Source organism: Drosophila montana, unplaced genomic scaffold (genome assembly GCF_035044405.1).
Source record: "Drosophila montana isolate Dmon_TW-CO22-7 unplaced genomic scaffold, ASM3504440v1 contig_3003_1, whole genome shotgun sequence".
In the NCBI taxonomy this organism is placed as follows: Eukaryota; Metazoa; Arthropoda; class Insecta; order Diptera; family Drosophilidae; genus Drosophila; species Drosophila montana.
Window position 1 is genome coordinate 509047 of NW_026997879.1, and position 15688 is coordinate 524734.

A 15688-nucleotide genomic window follows, 5' to 3' on the forward strand; every position below is an offset into this window, starting at 1 on the left:
GGTTTTTACTATATAAATATTTAAAAAACTGCATATTCGATTTAACAATTTAGATTAACCTTTCTAACCATCGATTAATAAGTTTTTCATAGTCGTTGCAAAATAGTGTTTCTGTGAGCCGAATAATATCTTCAGGGATGGAAAAGACTTAGAATTGCGTATGCTAGTTAATTTGCTGTGTTCTTTTTGTGTTGGAGTACCCTTATTTTCTGTTCTTGTTATTGTAGTCAGTTGGGGCACATTGGTACAATTTCCAGCTGCTATTCGTAACAGATGTGTTTTTTATATATTTATTTTAATTAAAGTGTGAGATTTTTAAGTATAGCATAGATTTTTGTGCGTCTTGCAACGCAAACACAAGGCCTTATGATGGGCTCCAAAGATAAATCAAAGTTCAAGATATTTCTAAAGAAACCACAAGGTAAGAAAAAAAATTGTATCCGTACAACTCTTGCGAACAATTGCTTAATTTGTCTGTATTTTATTAGGAAATGCCATCGAGCGCACCTTGCGTCAAGAGTTTGAGCTTGAGTTGCGGCCAGAGCAGCCAATTGCCCAGCGCTGTAAAATGCTAAAGGAATTGGGCGACATGCATTTGCAGAACATTACCTTGGATGAAGTAAGAGGGCGGCAGTTCTCTTCGCTACTGCACCATGTACAAACTGGCAAATAATTCGAATTGTATTTCTTTTTCCATGCAGACCTATATAACCAAGCTATGGCATCTGACCAACGATCTCATTGTGCCCAACAAACCGGCTGAAACACGGCAGATAGCATTAAGCTTTTATAAGCGGCTCATTTCTACGCAATATAAAAACTTGACGCTGATGCGTGAAAACTTTTTTCTTGTTATACAAAATCATGAGGCGCACGAGGATCTGCGTCATCTCCTGGAGCTGCTCGACACACTCACAGAAAACGGCAAGGATATTACCAACTTTGAGGAGAAGGTATCCGACGACAGTCGTTATATACCATTAAATGTAATTAAGTAATATTGTAAATTATCTGTAACAGATTGGTAAATTTATGCTGCTCTGGATACCAGCCATCACAGACGCCAATTTGCTGTGCCCATTCTTAGATATGATGATTAATCTTATCAAGTTCAATGCAGCACACTTGGACAAAGACATACTTGTGGGAATTGTGCAGTGAGTGGCATTCATCTTCAACTTAAACTAAAGCGACTGATTGGATTTGTATCTTTGTGTTTTTTTTTTTCAGAAATGCTTGTGACTTGAGCTGCACTGTGGCCAACGATGATATCGGACTGCAATGCTTGACGGTTTTGGAGATGGTCATCGGGTATACAATTTTCCCCAGCGAGCCGCTGCACCAGTGTATTGTTACACTGTGCCGCACCGTCAACAATTCGAAATATTGCCAAGCATCGTTCAAGGTATGTCCACACTATAAGTTACTTATTAAAAATAAGGCTGTTGATATTTAAAGAAGGGCTTTACAGTTCGAACGGGCCATCTGCCTCTAGGTTCACTTTGTGTAGCTTGTTTTCCACAGCCATAAACTCAAAAGGTTGGTTGAAGCAATGCTTTGTCATATATTTTCTAAATGGTTATAAAATAATTAAATATTGCCCATTCTACTAAAAAGTCTAAATTTGATCTCTACCCAAAAATGGCATCAACCAAGATATTTATGCTTTGGGGCTGAGACCTTCTTCAAAAGTGTTTTATTCTTGACCAAAAAATTTTTGGAAAAAGAATACAGTTCAGTTCGGTGTTCGGCTTGATTGGTTTTCGGGCATTTCAGTCCAAGTAAGATATCTAGTTGAAACGCCACGAACTCTTTAAAATAACAAAAATTTTGATGACAACTTGTTGCCGATCACATCATATGCTGGCTTGTTGCTTGGCGTGTTCAACTTCTGCGCCTGCTGGCTGCTGTTGACTTCCTGTGTCGTGGCAGGTGACGCAGTTGTCATAGGTTGTGTGCCTGTGCTTTGCTTGACGCACTGAAAATTTTCATCAATAGTACAATAGCGCGATACCACATCGAAATACTGGCCTTTGGGGCAACTCAATTCGATGGCCCGGCTGCCGATGCACACAAAATACCGACTACAGTCGTGAGTGTGCGGCACCAATCGGCTACCTTCTCTGTCACACTCCTGCAACGTCTCGCCTAACAGAGGCGCAGGCACTTCGGGCTTGCATACACCCCTCGTATCCAGCAGGCAGCTATTCACGCTAACCTCATAATAATAATCCTGCGGACACTGCTGCAGCTCTGCCTGGCCCTCCGTGCAACGATAGTAGCTGCGGCAGTCCTCCAGATTGGCCAGCGTAGAGTGCTCCGGCAGTATGCAGCTGCACTGATGAGATGGCGTTATGGCCACCGGCAGGCAGGCATGTCGCTCCGCATCAAAGTAGTGACCGTACGAGCAGCTGATAAGGTCGAGCTTACCGCGAACGGAGCAACGCTCAAAGCGCGTACAATCGCCCAGCAGACGTTGCACGTTGTTGTCGCCGGTTGCATTGCAGGTTGTGGTGACAGGTTGGGAACATGCGCCTCTTATGCAGCGTTGCTCATAGCTGCTAAAGTGGTAATTCGTTTCACATCTTAATTCCTGATAGCTTCTGTTGTGATCTTTTCTACCCGTGCACACATAGAATCTGTCACAATGTTGCTCATTGGGGAATAGAGTCCACACCAGGGCATTGCGGCAGAGCGATTCGATGGCCAAGAGGTCGCTTCGAGAAGTGGCTTTAATTGTTACCAAATGCAGCAATAGAACTATGATCAGTTGTTGCAGTTCTGAAACGTAGACAAGTTATCGATAAGGCAAATTTCTCGCTCTCTCTCCCTATCACTGATATTTGAATAGTATTTAATCCGAGATCGAAATGCTATGCTATGTGACCCATATGACTTACTGCTCTTCATCTGTGATCTGTGTATTTTTATTTGTATGCCTGGAGAATTGAATGGAATGCCTCGCAGCTTTGATGTCGGCTCTACTTTTATGGTACTAGACGGGCTTTGAATTTATCAGCTCATTTCCGATGGAAACTTGATAACATAAGGGTTACAATTCGTTTCCTTATGCTAATGAAATTCTGATTGTTAGTCAACGTTTTCTTACGCCTTATCTGATCCGTTTGGGTGTTTACAATTTCTTATCTAGCTTCAAACGGGTTGATAATTAATCAGCATAAACAACAATATAAATGAAAGAATTCCCCAATGATTGCCGACTCCCAAAATGTCTATAATCATGCACAAGGCAATGGCATCATACTATCTGGGTCGAAAATATGATTCACTTAAAACATTGCCCGAAAGAAACTATACAGTCTCAATGATGCTCCCATCTAAAATTCAATATTTTTTAAATAAAAGTATCGAATTAAAATGCTCATCGGTTTTGTTCTAAGTTTATATATTATATATACAAATGATATATATCCAATTCATTATGAAACGTAATTTATCGAGATCCAGGTCTATGTGCATTTCAAGCTAGCGAATTGTTTATTACTTTATACTAAGTCAGCAAGCGTTTCAAGCGTAATAGCAGCTAATTAAATCCCTGGGCATGCAGCGCAGGCCCTCGAAACCGCGTTGGGCAATCTTGAAGACGGCCGCCCGAGTGCCATATTCCATGGCATCGCGCAGTGACATTTTGTCCCCTTGCATGGCATAAATGAAAGCGCCCACGAATGTCTCGTGCTCGCCAATTGTATCCAGAATTTCTGGCGGCTTCTGACCGCCCACTTTGAAGTAGGTGTTATCAGGACTCAAACAACTGGCACCCTCTTCGTAGTTGTCGTATATAAGACAAGGTTCGTGCCCCCCATTTTCGCATGTAGCTGGATCTAGTTGTGGCTTATCTTCGGCTATATAAGGGCTCTTCTTGGGCTGCGTTGCCTGCCAGCGCTTGCGCATCACCTGCATGCGTTCACGCACTGCCCACACAGTTTCCCGACCGTTCATATAGCCGTTTGCCTTGCTGAGCCGCTTACGTATAAGCACATAGTTCGCCAAGTCGGCCATCAGAAGGCTAAGTGGTTTCAGATCGGCCAGATCGACGGACAACAAGATGTTCTCGTCCGGACTGCGTGCGTTGTATTCGTGCACAGCACGAATCATGCGAAGCGTTTCCCTGTTGTTCCTCGACTCAAAGTGTATCCAGGAGTATTTACGATAGTCAACGGCGCCCACAAACTGCTGATAGGTGAGCTCATGGTCTCGGTTTGAGTACTCGACAATGGTGCGCGTCTGCTTGCCGCGCACAACGACGATTGAGCGATGCGGCGGCTGCCTGGCCGAACGCGGGCAATTGGAAATGTCAATGCCCATGGACTGAAAACTGGTCGTAATGCTCTCGAAAGCGGGCGCGCTACTCAAAAGGCCAAGGAACTCACAGTCGGTGCCCAGACGCCTCAAAACGCAACATGTATTGGCAGCATAGCCGCCAGGTCGCCAGAAACCCTCAGTGGTGCGCTCTTTGCTGCCGGGAACGGGATGTTCATTGCATATAGTGATAACATCCAATGCACAGCGGCCTACCACAAGGACACGCCGCGGCGGTGGTGGAGGAGGTGGTGGCGGCTCTCGCGGCAGATATCGCACCTTCTTTACCGTTATAAACTCCTTGACAATCTGTTTCTTCATGATTTTTTAGATTTTATTATTGAATTTCCAAGCTGTGCCAAATAATATGTGACTTACAAAAATAACTTGATCAACTGACATATTCCAAATTTTTTTACATAAGACATAAGAAGACACAGCTATGCCAAAAGCTAGCTTTAATTCAATGGATGCTCCAGTAGGACCCATATAGTAAAGTAGTCCAACAAAGTTATCCATACAAAACAGGTCTAATGACCGCCCGATATCGCCTAGTCGAGATCCCTAATGACCTTATCTGTATATCAATAATTTATAGCGTTTATTATCATAATATTATTTAGATCATGAAAAATCTGTTGGGCACCCAGCTTGGCTATGGATCGATGAAAATGATGTGCAACATACTCAACGATAAGGGTCAATATGAGGATGCACAACTGTTGCGTGGAGCGGTCTTTCATCTCAACATGAACATCTTTGGATCGACTATCATTTTTCAGGTATCCCCGATGATATATGCAACAAATGTGCTAATGGGCTTCCGGAATGTGAGTAAAAGAATCCATTAACTCTGATCTAATAGTTTTAATAAAGTATTAAATTATTCTAGGCATTGGATAGCCACGAGGTGATTGTGACCTATGAGGTAATTCTCAGTGTGCGCATGGTGATTAGCAAATACAAGCTGTCTGAGATCATATGGGATCTGATATGTGATATTATGTCGGCGATTGTGGACAACATTGAGGAATATGGTGCGTATTGTGCTGACCTTTGTGCTCACTACTTAATGAATCTAATCTTGCAGAGCGTTTGGGTGTTAACAAGGATCGCCTGTGTCATTTACAAATCAATTTCCACGAAAATATTGACTGCATTGAGAAGTTACTCCAAGATGATCGCGCACAAATACTTTGTAATGTGGATCGTATTTATGATCTCATCGAGCGGGTCGCTGATCGCCGCTCGGAGGCCTCTGTGCTGGCCCTGATCGACTATCGAACCCGTCGCTTGACTGCCACGCGACCGGAATGGCTTTTGGGCTTGACCCAGTTCGTGCATCGCTATTATCGCATGGCCAATGTGAATGTGCGCATCAAAACCATCGATTCGCTGGTGCAGATCATGAACCAGAATCGTTACAGCTATGAGGAAGAGATACTGGATCGCGTGGTTGTGCCACAGCTGGCGCAAATCCATCAAGAGCCCAGCGTGCTGGTGCGCATGACGGTGGCTCGGGCGCTCTCTAACTTTGCAGCACATTGCGATTCGAAACGTTGCCTGGAGCTGTTAGACATATTAGAGGCGCTCATCAATCGACCGTTTGAGCAGATGCGTCAAGTTGCGACAGAGGCCTACACATCTGAGGCGGGCAACAGCATTATTATAAAGACTGAGTCAGAGATTGGCGATATTATAGCGGCCATCGATGGGCTTGTTGAGGTGTTTGAAATTAAGCTACATCGCCTGCCCGCCGCTCATGCCATTAAGATATTCAACATTTTAACGGATCATCTGGAGCTGCACTACGACCGGCCAAAGGTCTTTGAGCAGGCAAGCATTGTTCGCCTTAAGGTGAGTGTAATGATATTACTTACACTCTCTCTATATCTCTAACCCCGTATAATTACATTAAAGATATTCAACTGGATGCTCAAGGCACGTGCCAATGCCTCCTATCACATTGGCTATCCTGACAGCAGCACCGAAACCCTAAAGTTTAGCCACTATTTGGGCATCGACTCGCCATTGCCACCGCAAACGCAAACCACAACAATTTCGATACGACACGCCTGTAATCTGATTGTGCGCTGTCTGGAGCATGACTCTGATTACCAAGTTTTTCAGCTGGTCATCAAGGAGCTACCCAAAGTGCTCCAAAACAAAGCACTTATACAGGGCAACGATATTGAGAAGCTGGCCAGTACATTATTTAAAGTCAATGTGGGCGGAAACAAAGATAGGTTTAATCGACCCACCGATGAGTTCCATAGTCTTGTGATGCCCGCAATCGCATCCCTGGTCATTTATCACGAGTGCTTGCAGCCGCATCAGCACTTAAGCATCATTACGGCCCTCAACTCCCGCATACCCGGCATGGTCAGTGTCTGCATCAATACAATGACTATTCTGATATTGGAAACGCCCGAAGCCGTTATGCGCAAGCTGCCAGACGTTCTACTTGAAATCAGCAAGGTGTCCGGTACGAACGCGGTGGCCATACCAGTTTTGGAGTTTTTATCCCGTGAGTGTATCTAATTTGGCTACTCCTTAAGAAGAGGATATTTCGTCAAACCAGCTGGCAAATTTACCAGACCTAAAACAAAACTTTAACGAAATACGGCCCGATAAAACGGGTCTGTCTTTCGTAACAAACGATTTTAGACATGTTTTTCTCTTGTTCATCCCAACATCCTCAAACGAGTTAGTTTCCTTTTGCTACCCTTTTTTTAACCTATTTGTTTTCTCTTTGATCGACAGTTTTGATCCATCTATCGAACAATCTGTTTACCAACTTTACCCCCGTGCAGAACATGTATGTGTTTGCCATATCGCTGCCATACACAAAGCCGCACAGATACGATCAGTACACCGTATCACTGGCTCATCATGTGATAGCGGGCTGGTTTCTCAAGTGCAAGCTCGAGCTACGCAAGAACGTTGTGAGCTACATTAACTCGGTGAGTGAATGCCTTGACACAAAACCATTTGGCACAAATAATTGACCAGCTAATTGCTTGCAGTCCATGCAGTCGAATGCACAGATGCTCAAGGATGATAAAAAAAACGTGAATGAAGATTCCAGCAATCGTAAGCGTAGTACCAGTCTAACTGAGCGAGGCAGTCGGAATAGCGCGACAACCCGCAGCGAATCCGAGATGCGTCTGCTGATGAACGACGCGCTACGCAATTTTCATGCCGAGTTGGCTGAGACATGCTTTGATTTTCTGGCACGTCACACATTCTCGCCGTGCCCCTCCTTACCTAAGCGGTGAGTATGAAATTTTGTGGTCTAAGCTTATTATTATTTATGAATAATTTGCTTGCAGCCTGCCGGCCATTGAGTATCTGCTGAAGGATGGTGTCTCGCAGACGTGGTTGGTGGGCCACAATTTGATCACAATTACCACATCTGGCTGCCCATCGGGACCTACGCGGAACGGCCTCTGCGAACGCTGTGCGCAATTAGGCAAAGCACCCAGCATCAGTCTAAACTCAAAGAGTCTTAGCGATGCATCGCAGCAGCCGCCCTTGTCGCCGGAGCGGGAACGCCGCTACACCAAAATGAGTTTGCAGCACAGCAGCGGCAACGAGAGCGCCGGCAGCACAGATCATACAACGTCCTCATCTACATCGAACTCGGCAGCCACCGCGCATCCGCATCGGCAAATCTCAAACAGTTCAACGGTCTCGCTGGACGCATATTCGCGACGCGGCTCGAATCCGGAGGCTTCGGGTGCCAGTAACCTAGTCGAGGGCGCACACACAGGCAGCAACACATCCCTATTGGGCAATTCCCTTTCCCTGTCAACGGCCAGCGTGGGTCCGTCGCCGCAGTCGGCTTCAGTTGTGCAGCAGCCAGTTTGTGTGCGTGCGTGCACAGGCTGGGCCGAGGTCTATATAAGACGTCCAACGGGCAACATTTCATGGATAACGCGCCTTCAGAATCCCATCGCTAACGATTGCTTCGGTCAGGATCTGCCCTTCAATAGCATGGTTTCACTCTTTTTGCCCACTGCCTATGGTGGAGTCTTCGGGCCGGACAATCCCATGCAGGCGCAACAGATGCAGCAGCAGCCACAGGCACAGCCACAGCCGGAAACTCAGCCAATGCCAGAGGCAGAACCAGAGCCTACACCAGCTGCGGTTCCAGCAGCCACCGAAATGCGCAACCGAATGGTGGCTAAGGCGCGCGCACTTCAGCGTCAAGAGGAGGTTCACTCCGTTAGCAACGCAGGCGGCGGCACAGCGGCCATTGACATTCCACGCCTCGCTGCCGCTACCAAACGAGGCAAGGAAGCAGCGGTCAGTGGCAGCGTCAGTGATGGCGAGGCCGATGACGATGCATTGGCCTTTGCTGATGGCCAATCTCGGGCTCGCAATCCGGTGCGACGTGTTAACTCCAGTCCAGAGATGAGCTCCAGCTGGCGGCTGGCGTTCCTAGCCGCAAAACCGGCGCCGCTCTCACAAGAGCCGGAGGCCGTTAAAGCATCCTTCGACGAGCCGCACCTTCCGTCGAAGAAAAAGACCGTTCAGTACAGCACCAAAGACATGCGTGTCAGCTGCGAGGCTATACCCGAGGAGATAGCCGGTTCAACGCCGCCGCAATCAGGGCAGGCATTAAAATGTCCGTTGCAACCGGCGGCTGGCACGCTGCCTCCAAAACAGCACTCGGCCGATAACGTTAGCAGCCAGGTGACGGGCAGCGGCGTTCAACCGGGCATGGTGCAGACCTCAGCGTCGGCATCCTCTCTGAAGCTGGGTGCCATTGGTAAGCCACCCTTGTCACCTCAGGGGTCAGGACAGGCAGTAGTCGCACCCAAGCAGCCGCCGGCATCGGCTGGCAACCAGGCAACAAGCTATGCCGTCGGATCGCTTCTGGGCCTAGCCAAGTCCAACAGCAGCGGCAATGGCAGCAACGGAGTCGTCGCTGGCGGATCAGACTATAACAATGGTGGCGGAGACATGATGCGTGGTCGCTCTAAAACAATATCGGTGGTGCGCGAGGTGAACAATGGTAAAGCGCGACCACCGCCGGCCACAAGCTTTCGCAGCTTTGGCGCCGCCAAGCCATCGACCAATGCCAAGCTGTGCATGAATCCCAGCTTTGTTTTTCTGCAGCTGTACAGCACTGGCCAGCTGGAGGTGACAGAGACACCGCTTAAGGTGGGCCCAGAGCAGTCAAGCGCATTGGCTCTGCTCGATCTTGTGCCACCATTTGAGACACACAAGATCGGTGTGCTCTATGTGGGTCGGAATCAGTGCAACAACGAGGTGGAGATCTTGCGCAATTCCTACGGTAGCACACGTTACGTGGAATTTCTACGGAGCATTGGCACTTTGGTCAGTCTAAAGGAAGCCGAACAGAATAACCTATTTATTGGACTGGACAAGAGTGGAGCTGATGGCAAATTTGCCTACATCTGGAAAGATGACATACTGCAGGTGGGCATCAATTAATTCCAATTGCTCCAGCATTAAAATTAATTGCGTTTTGTTCGTTTTCAGGTCACTTTCCATGTGGCTACATTGATGCCCACAAATCTGCAGGATGATCCCAACTGCAATGAAAAGAAAAAGCATATTGGCAACGACTTTGTAAAAATCATTTACAACGAAAGCGGCGAGGAATATAATCTAACAACGATATCGGTATGTCTTTAGCTATCACGATAAGCTAGCTACTCGATATGAACCTGATCAAATTTTATTTTTATTCTTTAAAGGGCCACTTCAACTATGCATGTGTGATCGTTGAACCGCTGGAGCTTAACTCAAATCGCGTGTATGTCAAGGCACGCTCAGAGATCTCCAACTTCGTCTGCCATTCAGTACCGCGAATAGTCTCCGATCGTAGTGCACCCATACTAGCCCGACAAATGGCGCTGCATGCAAATGTGAGGAAAACAAAAAATTATCGTTATTTTCGGCATGCCGAATATTTAATACCCTGCAACTAGTATTTACGGAATGTATTTCGGAGCCCATCTGATATAGTGAGCCTTTCCAGGCGGCTCTGTTACTAAAATATGGATCTATTAAGAGTTTCATGATGACAGCTTCAAATCTTGCCCAAAGGTTTTCATAAAAACTGACAGTGTGGATACTGATCAAGAATTTATATGCTTTATGAACTCGAAGATGGCTCCCTTTATGTCTTGCAAATAACCTCTGCAAGGATATAACAAGGCATATTATATATTTAAAAATGATTTGTATATATGTATATGATCTCAACGTTTATTGTGCACAAAAATTGACTACCTATATAATTCGATTCTGACATGTGTCCCTTTGCAGCTGGCCTCACTTGTCTACCAAAGTGTGCAGAATACGAATCCCTATGCATCCAATTGGCTTGAGAGAATGCGCAAACTGAAGCGTTTGCGCTCGCAGGTTTTACTAAATTAAAAGATACAAAGTAAATATTTAAAAATTTAAAAAATATTTTTATTTTTCTTTCAGCTTATTGAAAATAAAAAAAAACAACAACAAATAGAACGAGACCGACAAAGTGGCAGCTCGTCCAGCGGCATTGGAATCGCCTCCTCATCGGCCGTGAGCACAGATGTGGATGATCAGCGAGGAGATTTTACCAAATTCACATAGGCACTGGACAGAGTCAAAACTATTGCAATAGGATGTTTCTTATAAGATACCCATGTCAATAAGCTACAATATCTGTGGACAATGATCAGTTGAATGACAATTATTGAATATTCTTGGAATTCTATAGTTGTCTTTTGGCTTTAGAGCTTCGGTTCCAACTTTATGTTTCCTTTTTTCTCCTACATATGTATAACATTAGCATGCACATATTTAATAACCATATTTTATTTTTGTTTAAATTTAATTAATATACGACTCTGTCGCGTTGCTATATGTTCACCCAGTTCTAAGCTTGTCATATTTTTGGAGCTCTGCAATGTGATCGTATCCGTAGTCAGTGATCTTATGGCCGGCCACCCGGTTTGCGAAACTCACAGCATCCTTCAGGCTATGCTGCATCACAGAGGTGGCGTATATGAATCCGGCCATGAAGCTGTCACCGGCACCGAGCGTATCCACGATACGTTCGGGCGAGTAGGCCGCCACCATGGAGCACTCATTTGAGGCGGCATCCAGACAAGCAGCACCAGTGCTGCCCCACGGGCAAATTATACACGGACAGTTTGATTCCAAGCTGCGAGCCAGTTCATTGCACGTTTCCTGGGCAGTTCTCCAGCCCTGCTGGTTGGCGAGCTCTTTGGAAAACACAACATAATCACAAAGACTGCACATTGGAAGGTTCTGCTCATACATTGTCTCAAAATCTAATGAGATGGTAATGTGCTCGCTATGAGTTTTGTTGTGCTCCTGCACGGATCTTATCATTTTGATTGTTTCATTGGCGTTGCGCGCCTCAAAGTGCACCCAGCCATAACGATCGAGATCGATTTTGCTGAAGTCCTCCCACGTCACATAAGGATAGTTCTTATTGCAGTGGACAATTGTGCGCGAACCCGTGCCCTGGACAATTATAACCGATGAGAAGGGCGGATCTTTATCCGTCTTGGGACAGTGCTGTACATCAATGCCACGCCGATTCAAATCCTGCAGCAGCACACGGAACCCGTCTGATTGGCTTAGCATGCCAAAGAACTCGACTTTGGCGCCCAGTAGCCGCAGCACGGTGCTAACATTAGAGGCATTCCCGCCACGCTGCCAAAATCCGTCGCGGCATCGTCGATCAGTGTCCTCCTTAGGAAAGCTCTCATTGATTGTGACAAAGTCGATTACCGTGCAGCCCACGCAGAGCACTGGCTTCACTGTGGCCATTCCGAGTCAACTAGAACATTTCAATTGAAGATTTAATCTATAGATTTCAATTGAATTTTTTAATACAATCTAATCGACTTGACACGCACACACATGCATACATAAACACATAAATGCGCATGTGTATATAAATGTGGACTTATTTGTTTCTTATCACAGTTTTGCGACTTAAACTGAGAGCATATTGTATGTATGCGTACGTACATCATTTCAATTATAACCCCGATGAAAAATATATAAAAAACTAATAATGTTCAACTTTCGTATATAATATATACGTTGGACACCGATTACGATGACGTCTCGATCTTATTCTTGTCGATAAAAAAGCTATGCCGCGCAAAGCTATTCGATAGAGCTCGACTTGGGAATACCCTGTAGACACACAAACTAGCACCGACATACTTGCATCGATGCATACGCACACACATACACGCTTAAAGCTAGCCAGCGGTACCTCTTAGAGAGCGAAACGTCACACGCTACGAATGTTTCGCCGAAAGAGAACGACGAAGTATGGACATGCGCACTGCGTCACCTTGTTAAATGCTCTCCATGCTTCCAGCTGTGGAGGTGCCTGTCGATCAGTTAACCGCTAGTCACCCGCGCGCGCGGTGTTCATTAGTTGCGTCGTTGCGCGTTGTTAATAGAAAATTCGCATCGTGCCAAAGTGTTTCCTTTATTTTCGCAACTGGCGTAGTGTAAATCAAGGTGCCATATATGATAAATGAATCTAAAACACAATAGTGATTGTGACAATAAGCCGGTTGGTAAGTGAAAACTCAAAAAAAAAGGAAAAGTTTTTGTTGCTTTAGCGACAATGTGTGGCAGCAGGGGAACCGGCAAACAAGTGATGACAAATGTGAACACAGCTGTATATACATACATATAAACATACATATGTGCATAAATACATAGACACATATGCCTGTGTTCCAACATAATTAAACAATTAATTAAAAATAAAATTTAAAGTGCTCTAAAAGCTGGTATGTTGAGCATTTATGCACACACATATGTATGTGTGCAAGCATATAATTACATACATAAATAACGAACGAAAACGAGTTAAAAATGATGAGCGTGCTTACGTTGCGTCGACACAGTGAGAGCGCGGGCAGGAGAGCAGCGTGCAAAGAAATTTGTGCGTTAAAGAGAACGGAAGAGAGAGAATGCACGCTCGATTGTCAGCTGGTTGTCAAGTTGCGCAAGTGGCCACGCAATATTGTGTGCATAGCACTCAGAAATACATAAATACTTACATACATACATAATGGCATCGATGTACATACATTTCTAATATGTACATACCCACAAGTGTGTATTAAAATGTATTTGTATTCTTAAATAATAGTTTTTGCGACTTTGTTTACATCTACGCCGCGAACTTGACAAAGATGCAAAGCTAACCAAGAATACGTGCATACGCTTTTACGTACATATGTATGCACATACGTACATGCATACATATATACTTACATTAAATTCAAAGAGCAAATTTCGGGTGTGCGACAAGGTACGGTTCGAAAAACTCGAGCGTTGCTGCTTTTTGTTGCAATAATATGCGAATGTTAATTCAAAATATAAACAAATGAATCAAAACACATACGAACCAACAATAACAATAAGGAAAAGATAGCCAGACACACACAAAATGAACTCAAAGTGAATTCAAAAGCCGATAAGACCAACTCTTAAGTCTTTTTATATATCGCATGTACATAAGGAATATAAGGAAAACATACACAGTGAAAACTCTACTTACAGAACGGATACATATATGTATCTTTTGGCCGGATCAATTGTTCCAGCCCAATCTCTTTCCTTTCTCTGTCAGGCAAAGTGCACAGTCTTGAATCTATATTCGGTGCTTATATTAACAATTTTAGGAATCATTGATGAACTTTATACCCTGAGGTATACGTATTATATTGGCGCGCACTTTAAAGTATTCAGTAAATTAATATCTTCATTAGTAAATATTAAGCTTTTATAGGAAAGATCGGTTAGGAATTAAGTGCTTGTTTGAAAAATATTTTTGTTTACCAAGATTTCTTGACCAAACATCATATTTACGAGTTCTACTATGGTCTATACATATAAGCAAAATCTTATCAATGGCGGACTATTATATCATTTAGTCTATGGGAAGAATCGGTCTAAAAGCTAGTTTTTGCATGGGGTTTCAAGACATATTGACCGATCTTAAGATCGAGCTTTACTTTTATCTTGACCTATGCCTATATCAACTAAACTGTATTAAAAACTCTAATATTCTTCTAAGAGTGTGTTTAATCTTCGGCTAGCAAATTTTTCTTTTAAAAGTTGATTTGCTTGCCAGTTGAATACTAAATTCAACTTTGTATAAAGCTCGAATACCTTTGTACCTCTACGCAGTAAGTGTCATTAGGTAAATTTTAAAATGAATACCCATCAACAGTCAGACAGTCAGACGGCCAGTCAGCCAGTGTCAATATCTCGTGTCGAAACAACAACAACAACGTTTCGTTAATTAAAACCGCAAACTGGTTTTGGTATAAGATCAATATGCACAGCAAGTTGTAAAATAATACTTACACGGATCTATGCAATAATATCAGATGCGTGCAGAGTGAAAATATGAAAGATGCACTTTCTTTGGTTTGCCGAATTCGAAATACCCTTGCGAACATGTGTGTATTTAGATTGGAGTCAATTTATAACTTTTATTCATGAGAATCTCATAGAAAGGCGGTAGTTAAGAGTGTGAGGAAGGGGCAAAGAGTGATTGAGTAAAAGTGGGTATTAATATAAATATTATTATTAAGTTGTAAACCAACTATTTGAAATATTTTTTGCCACCAAGGTTTTTAGCTAGGACTTAATTTACTGAGCTGTATTTAAACCTAAATACGTCGCCTTTCAATGCGATTTTCAGAAGAATTGCTTGCAAATTATGAAGTTGTTTTAGGAGTTCGTAAGATGAGATCGTATAAATAATGAATATGTGTGTGCATGCTAAATTATATCTTGTTTGACGCTTTTCGTCTGGGTGAAATACTTTTTTACTATTCTGATATCAATTTCGGACCTTAACCAGGTAACTAAAATGGCATATTGCCAGGCACGCAGACAAGTGCATTTGTGTGTGACTTTTTCAAATCTTATCACACTGTTAACTGTTGTTTTTGAGCTTTACTGGGCAAAAAACCAAAAACAAAAAATAAAGTTGTTTCAGATAACAGTTTGGCTCTTTGTGTTGTTGCTGTCGTAGCTGTCACACCACACTCTATCCCCATTTTTGCGCCGTTTGTCAAAGTGATATCTTGTTTTTTTTTTCAACTGCGACATGATTGGAAGCCCTCGTGTTTAATGATACTCCCGGGAGCTATCAAATGCTTGTAAATGCTTCTATTCTTCGAGGTTATGGGCACAACTCGGATATTTCGCACTGCATTCACTGGCTGCAAGCAAGAAATAAAGAGAGCGAGAATGAGAGAGAGAGACAGATCTTTGATCTTTTATTTATCTCCGTAACAGCTTGCATGCATTTTAATATTATACGAAC

The 15688-nt window shown here is 43.9% G+C and overlaps 5 protein-coding genes across 5 annotated transcripts in view; 2 read left to right on the plus strand and 3 right to left on the minus strand.

The window, feature by feature from the left end:
- The first annotated feature begins 215 nt into the window (after nt 1-215).
- gig (tuberin) lies at nt 216-11215 on the plus strand. The gene is made up of 16 exons (XM_064684987.1): nt 216-421; nt 489-619; nt 702-953; nt 1021-1157; nt 1231-1405; nt 4944-5150; nt 5213-5357; nt 5411-6177; nt 6241-6847; nt 7084-7283; nt 7347-7594; nt 7653-9768; nt 9832-9975; nt 10050-10220; nt 10624-10719; nt 10789-11215. The coding sequence occupies exons 1-16, from the start codon at nt 367-369 to the stop codon at nt 10930-10932; spliced, it is 5595 nt and encodes a 1864-aa protein (XP_064541057.1). The 5' UTR covers nt 216-366; the 3' UTR covers nt 10933-11215.
- Nucleotides 1535-3262, minus strand: obst-J (obstructor-J). Its single transcript, XM_064685000.1, has 2 exons — nt 2901-3262; nt 1535-2781 (listed from the first exon to the last, which is right to left on the minus strand). The coding sequence occupies exons 1-2, from the start codon at nt 2908-2910 to the stop codon at nt 1814-1816; spliced, it is 978 nt and encodes a 325-aa protein (XP_064541070.1). The 5' UTR covers nt 2911-3262; the 3' UTR covers nt 1535-1813.
- Nucleotides 3390-4721, minus strand: LOC135430353 (ketohexokinase). Its single transcript, XM_064684998.1, has one exon. The coding sequence runs from the start codon at nt 4639-4641 to the stop codon at nt 3529-3531; it is 1113 nt and encodes a 370-aa protein (XP_064541068.1). The 5' UTR covers nt 4642-4721; the 3' UTR covers nt 3390-3528.
- LOC135430355 (ketohexokinase) lies at nt 11140-12463 on the minus strand. Its single transcript, XM_064685001.1, has 2 exons — nt 12346-12463; nt 11140-12151 (listed from the first exon to the last, which is right to left on the minus strand). The coding sequence occupies exon 2, from the start codon at nt 12139-12141 to the stop codon at nt 11209-11211; it is 933 nt and encodes a 310-aa protein (XP_064541071.1). The 5' UTR covers nt 12142-12151; nt 12346-12463; the 3' UTR covers nt 11140-11208.
- Nucleotides 12464-12730: 267 nt separating this feature from the next.
- Nucleotides 12731-15688, plus strand: part of LOC135430351 (uncharacterized) — a 33368-nt gene continuing 30410 nt past the window's right edge. The window contains exon 1 of the mRNA XM_064684989.1: nt 12731-12911. The gene's annotated coding sequence lies outside the window, so the exon portion shown is untranslated. The remainder of the gene's footprint in view (nt 12912-15688) is intronic.